At 56.4% G+C, this 6,018-nt stretch overlaps 1 protein-coding gene across 2 annotated transcripts in view; it reads left to right on the forward strand.

The window, feature by feature from the left end:
* Positions 1-3,697: 3,697 nt before the first annotated feature.
* ZFP36L1 (ZFP36 ring finger protein like 1) overlaps positions 3,698-6,018 on the forward strand; it is a 5,598-nt gene continuing 3,277 nt past the window's right edge. Inside the window, exon 1 of one of the 2 annotated variants that reach the window (XM_044918059.1) lies at positions 3,698-4,104. In XM_044918059.1, the coding sequence (XP_044773994.1) occupies positions 4,048-4,104 (57 nt within the window). In that variant the 5' untranslated portion in view covers positions 3,698-4,047. The remainder of the gene's footprint in view (positions 4,105-6,018) is intronic. The other variant, XM_021679734.2, reaches the window with a different exon arrangement.

The raw sequence follows: 6,018 nt of genomic DNA on the forward strand, positions 1-6,018 counted from the left end.
GTGTTTTGTGGTGTAATAAGGCCCCCAAGAATGGTTTAGTTTACATACAATGGCTAGGCAGATAAAAGGTTTCTGCTGGGCTTGAAACTAAGCACTTTATCCGCCAGTTTTAGGCAGTATTATTATCCATATTCTAGAGATGAGAAAACAGAGGCTTTGGTCAGGGTCTTGAAAATGGCCGAGCCAAGATTTGGATCCAGATGGCCCAACTTCAAAGTCTTGGACCACTGATTCCCAAACCCCTAACATCTGAGTCACTAGCAGGAAATTACTAAAAATGCAGATTCCTGACCCCACCTCAAAGCATCTGATTCACTGGGCCCGGGTCCAAGCAGAGGAATATGCATTCCACGGGCACTGCAGGTAAACTCTAAGCCAGGTAACTCTCAGGCCGCACTTGGCCCTACCTCCCTCTCTCTCTAATCCAGACATCTTGCAGCTGTCCCAGGGTCTCAGGTAGAAGAATTTGGGGGGTGGGGGGCAGGGCGAGACCCAATCCGAAGAATTTGGGGGTTTATGCAAATGACCTGAAGCCAAAGGGCTCTGGGATGGCAGGTCCTGTGTTGCAACCAGGGCCAGGAGGGGATCCCAGGGAGGGGTGCCTTGGAGGGTGCTGGTGACGGTGATCAAGGCCGCGCCGACTAGGGGCCCGGCGCCCCACTCTCTCACCTGCTGCGAGGTGCGCCCACGGTCCAGATTGGCTCATGAATATGTCCGTCGCGCTTCCTTAATTCCGAGGACTTTCACTTTCCTCCTTGAACAAAACCTAACACCCCCAAGCCAAAAATACCTGGTTAGCCCCTCCTCGAGAGGGTATCGGCTCCAAGGGAGCAGCGAGGGCCGAAGTCGGGCCTTGGACGGGGGACCCGGCCGATCGCCTCCCGGTCGGAAGCGGCAGTGCAGGTGAAGGGGCGGCTTCTCCCGACCCGGCGCGAGTTAGGAACCCGAGCGCCGACCGCTTGGCGAAGGAGGCGGGGAGGGCGGCGCACGGCTTTTGCCCGGCTTCCTGTCGCGGTCGGGGCTCGAGGCCATCCCCGCCGCCTTCGGGCACCTGCAGAGCACGTCCGGCCGAGGCGCGCAGGCTCGGGCCCCCGGACTCCCAGCCCTCCTCGGCCCGGCTGGACGCGGCTCCCCAGCCCGCCGGGTCAGCGAAGGGTTAAGGAGGCTCGCTCCCTCCCCCCGGCTCCCTCACCCTTGGAAAGTCCCTGAAATGACGTTTCAACCCGACAATTAAAAAAGAGTTTAATTATAGAGACAGGCTCTCAGAGCTGGAACAAACTCGGTGGGTCGGCGGGGCCGGTAAACAACTCCGGAGCGAGCGGGCCAGGCCGCCGCCCCGCGGAGTCCGCGCCCCGGGAGCAGGGGAGGGGAGCGGCGGCCGGGAGTTGGAAAAGCGGAGGAAATTCGAGGAATCGGCATTCTCTTTGGAGGGGGGGGGGGGGGGGGAAGAAAAAGAAAAAAAGAAAAAAAGCCTTTTTAGCTAGCCTGCGGCGCCGGGGCCGCGTGACGGTACTTCTGGCCGGTCCTGCAGCCGCGGGGGGACAGCGGGTGCGGGCCGGGCCTGGGGCCGAGAAGGCGGCCCCACCCGCTCGGGGGCCCCTTCTCCCTCGCTTCTCCACCCCACCTCCGTCTCCCCAGCAGAGCTTCGCGAACCCTCCAGAGTTAAAGACCAATGGGCCTTTTTTGGTGGTGGAGGGGGAGGGAGATAAAAAGAAATAGCTTCACATCAGGACGCAGACTAACCTTGTGGTTTTAACGCGCAGCCTGCTCTGTCCTGAAATCTGGAACTCATTACCTCATCACCAAGAAACTGCACGAGCCCCCCCCCCCCTTCTTGGAGCTGGGGAAAGGAGCGAGCAGACACCCCTTTAAGAAAGAAACCTACACTTGTATGATTTAAATTAAGGTGGATGGAAGTTATTTCCCTTTCTGGCGCTTGCCAGATTTCAAGAAAAGCTGAAAAATGGGAGCAGGGGGAGGGAAGCAACAGGAGGCTGGACGGCAGCAGAAGGAAAGGCAAGGGGCAGCAGCCGGGTTAAAAACGGGGGCCATCATTTTAAGTCTGAGGGGCCAAATAAAAGCAGACCGGGCTGAGATCACGTAGATTCGTGGCTGCAGCAAAAGTTGTGTGTTTCGCAAAGATGAAAAACAACCGGTTCCTTTCGTTGTGATTTGGAAGTTTTCCCTGGGTCTGCTCGGAGGTTGACGAATACATCAGAAATGTAATAAAAATGCGTGTGTGTGTGGGTGGGTGGGTGGTGGTGGTGAGAGCGCGACTGGAGCGCTCTGCTCCGCCCGCCCTGTCCTTTCCAAAGAAACGTGCTCATAATGGGGTGACCTAATTACATCGCAATGGAACCCGCTCTTAGCCACTCAGCGCTCGGGGTTTCATAACAGACCCGGCGGCCTCGAGTGCTGGGAAGAAACGTGCGAGGGCCGAGGAGGCGGCCAGGCACGCGGGGAAATAGGAAAGAAACAGCCCCGCGATTTCCGCCTGGGTCTTCGCTCCAGCACCCGGGGGGCCGTGGGCGACACGTTAACAACTTTTTATTTGGGTGGATGGAGAGGCATCCGAACCTAACAGTAAATATAGAACACTCTTAAAAGAAGTAATCTATTGGGGGGTGCTTTCGGTTTCGAGGGTCCCGTACCCTTCTCCCCCATCCCGCCAAAACAGCGCAGCGTGACAAGCCATATGTTCCGTTACCGTGGGGGCGGGGGAGAAGCAACAATAAGTTAAAAGTGTCGCCTCCCCCATTTCTTTACCTTCATTCTTGCCAAAGTAACTTTTTTTTCATTGTTCAAGCGTCTAGGGGTGTGTGTGTGTGTGTGTGTGTGTGTGTGTGCGTGCCCCCTAGTTCAGAGCGCGCGTGGAAAGTTGTGCGTTAATGATTTTTTTTTAAATTGGTGGGGGGGGCGGACTGGAAAGGGCATTCATGAGGGTTCGGGTTTTCTTTATGAAAAACTTTAAGGTGGGACGCGTGAAATAAATCCCACTCCCAGGCCTGTTAAACGAACAAGCAATCGGCCCGGGCGGTGGTCTTTTTCGCGCCCCCCACCCCGCCGTCCGGCTGCAAAGCGCAGGAGAGTGTAGGCGCGTGCGGCGCGCGAAATCGTGCTGCGCTCGCCCCGCCGGGCCGGGTCCTCCCCGGAGAAAAAGTCTCCCTGGAGTTTCCCCCACCACTCTACGTCCGCCACGTCCTGCTGAAAAACAAAACAAAACAAAACAAAAACCCGAAACCCCTAGACCTGAATGCTTTGTGCGTCCCAAATTCCCGATCTCTTGGCCCTGCCCGGTTGCGGAAGGCAGCCGAATGAGGACGAGAATTCGGGAAAAGAGTTAAGTTGTGGGGGGCACTTGGAGAAGTTTCAGGGGAGATCTGCTCAAGATGGAAACCGCAGCCCGGGCGCTAAGGACGGGCTTCTGCTCCCGCTTGCAAAAAGAGAAAGTCGAGCCCGCCTTCCTGCCCGACAAAAAAACAACAACACAACAACAAGAACCCCGAAGAGGGTGGAATGAATGATGTCACAGAGCCGCGCTCGCAGCCTGACAAAGGGGGGGCGCGCCCCTCCCCCTCGCGCCGCTCGGCCCCAGAGAGAGGCGCCCCAAGCGCCGGGTAGCCGAGCGCGCGGACTCGAAACTTTTCCTCTTTAAGAAAAAAAAGTTGTGCGCTGCTCCCAGTTGGTTTTTTTTTCTTCTTCTTCGGCTTCTTTCCTCGTTTCCCCTCCCCCTTCTTCCTTTTGAAAGTTTCTTTTTTTTTCCTCCGAGTTTGACCGCATGGCTGATTCAACTTCAGTGTCAATCAACTTTTTTTCCCTCCTCTTCCTCATTTAAATAAGTTTAAAGCTCCTCCTCCCCCGGCCCACCAAATCTGAACTTTATAAATTGGGCTTCGCGCGCTGCGGCCGAGGAGAGTCAGAAAGGCGAGGGGCGCCGGGAGCAGGCGTGTGGGACTCCAGACCCGAGAGCCGGAGGCTGCGCCTTCCCCGCACCGAGACCTTCGCGACACACCAGATCCCCGTCCCTGCCCCGTGCGAGCGCCCAGGATGACCACCACCCTCGTGTCTGCCACCATCTTCGACTTGAGCGAAGTTTTATGCAAGGTAAAGTGGGGCGGAGGGTTTGCTTCTCAAAGTTTCCTTTTTCCTTTTTTGCCTAAAGAAAGAACCCCCAAAAGTTCAGGTCTTGGGAAGCAGGGAGGAGAGGAGGCGAGGCGATATGGGTCTTTTTTCTGCCTCATTTCCCCCCCAGTTTAAAGGAATTTGGCGCTCTCCACCCTGAGTTTCAACAGGTCCTCGCGGCGACTGCATAGGAATTTGGAGACCAGAGTTTTGGGGGGCGAAGTTTGAGTGGCGGGGCTGCCCGGGGGACGCGGGGCATTGGCGGACTGGGGCAGTTTTGCGGTAGTTCTGTCGTCCCTAATGTGCTGCTTGAGCCCGGTTTCGCTGATCTGCTAGGGTTGCCCGGTGCGCGCTCCGGGTCTCGCCGCCGCCGGGAGGGGTTCGAGTCTCTCCAACCACACCGCCAGCCTGTGGGGTCAGCAGGGGCGCCCCTTGGGGAAGTTGAGTCTCGGGAGGACGCTTTGCTGGGAGATTTCCTCCTCTGATGTGGAAGGGCTGGGAATCTGCGAGAAAAAGGCCAAGAGTTGTGATTCAAAAGGATGTTGCAAAACGGGTTTGCAGTGGGGCTTCCTTCTGTGATAGCCTACAGTGCTGCAAACATTGGGGTGAAAATGGGACTAGGGTTGACCCCCTTACCTGTTTTCCGAGGGGGTGGGGGGACTCGACAACAAAATGCCGGCCTGAGCTCAAGGGGCTCTGCGAGGAAGGATTTAATGGGGCCTCCTTAAGTGGTGTAGCTTGCCAGCCGGTGTGGAAAAAAAGCAGGTTTTAAACACCGAATGTTCCAGGAGTGCGGTTTAGGTGTACATAGCAAAAGCCAATGGATGTTGAATTATTTTCGCCCCCTCTCCCCAGTTTGAAAGCAGGGAGCTGCTAGGCTACTTTTAATTGCTAAAGTGTTTTGCCTTCTTTTAAACACGTCGGGTCATGTCGCTTCTTTTCTCAGCTTGCTTCTCCAGTCGGCCCAGCTTCCAGGGCCCCAGGGCTGCAGGGCTGGGGTGCAAGGAGGCCAGGAGCAGAAGAGCAACATCAAAAAAAGTTTGAATTTCAGCTTCCTTCCCTCCTTGCGCCTTCCCAGACTCCTGTTGCCCTGGCGGCTCCCTGAGCTCTCCTGCACTTTTCCTTCTCTTCCTGGCTTTCTCGCTCTTTGATCTATTTCTCTTTTTCTCGCCCTCTGCACAGCCCCCCTCCCCCGCAGGACTTTTTAAATGAACCTTATTGTTGGGAACCGGCTCTCAACTTGGTTCCTGTAATCCGCTCCGTGGGGTGGTTGCTGTTACAGATTCCCGATCCCCTGCAGCTGATCCTAAGGGACCAACTTTAGAATTTGCACAATGACACCCACATGGGCTGGGAGCCAACTCCCAGGTCCCCGGCTTTCCAAACCTTGGGTACAGATTGGGCAGGTGACCAGGGGCCCATTGGAACAGAAACCTGTTTGTGGTGGCTCTGCTTCCCTCCCCACAAATCCACTATTGACTAGGAGGCGGGTGGGGGGATTTGGTGCCTTCCTTTTCCTTCCCACCTGCAGCTTTGCGTTAAAGATTAAACACTGGCGCTCTTATCCAAGCCTGCCCTTGCAGCCAGAAGACTAACAGCAAAGGCATCTTCCCAGTGGAGGGGGTGGGGTAGGCTGAGAATGGTGGGGAGATCACTGTAGAAGGCACCCCTTCCCCAAGCATGGGGCAATGCATTTTGTTTTTAGGAATCCCATCCTTCCTTCTCCTGGCCCTGACCCCCACCCCTGACCTAGGATTTCTCCTGCCCCCGTCCTCTCCCCCACCCCTCAGCAAGATAAAGCAAAGGCAGTCTGGAAACCTGTTGCCAAAGGACGGGAACACTTCTGAAGGAGGAAGTGGAGAGTCTTAGGCCGGGGGTGGGGGGGGGGGGGGGGGG

The sequence above is a fragment of the Neomonachus schauinslandi genome, chromosome 9 (assembly GCF_002201575.2).
Source record: "Neomonachus schauinslandi chromosome 9, ASM220157v2, whole genome shotgun sequence".
Classification (NCBI taxonomy): domain Eukaryota; kingdom Metazoa; phylum Chordata; class Mammalia; order Carnivora; family Phocidae; genus Neomonachus; species Neomonachus schauinslandi.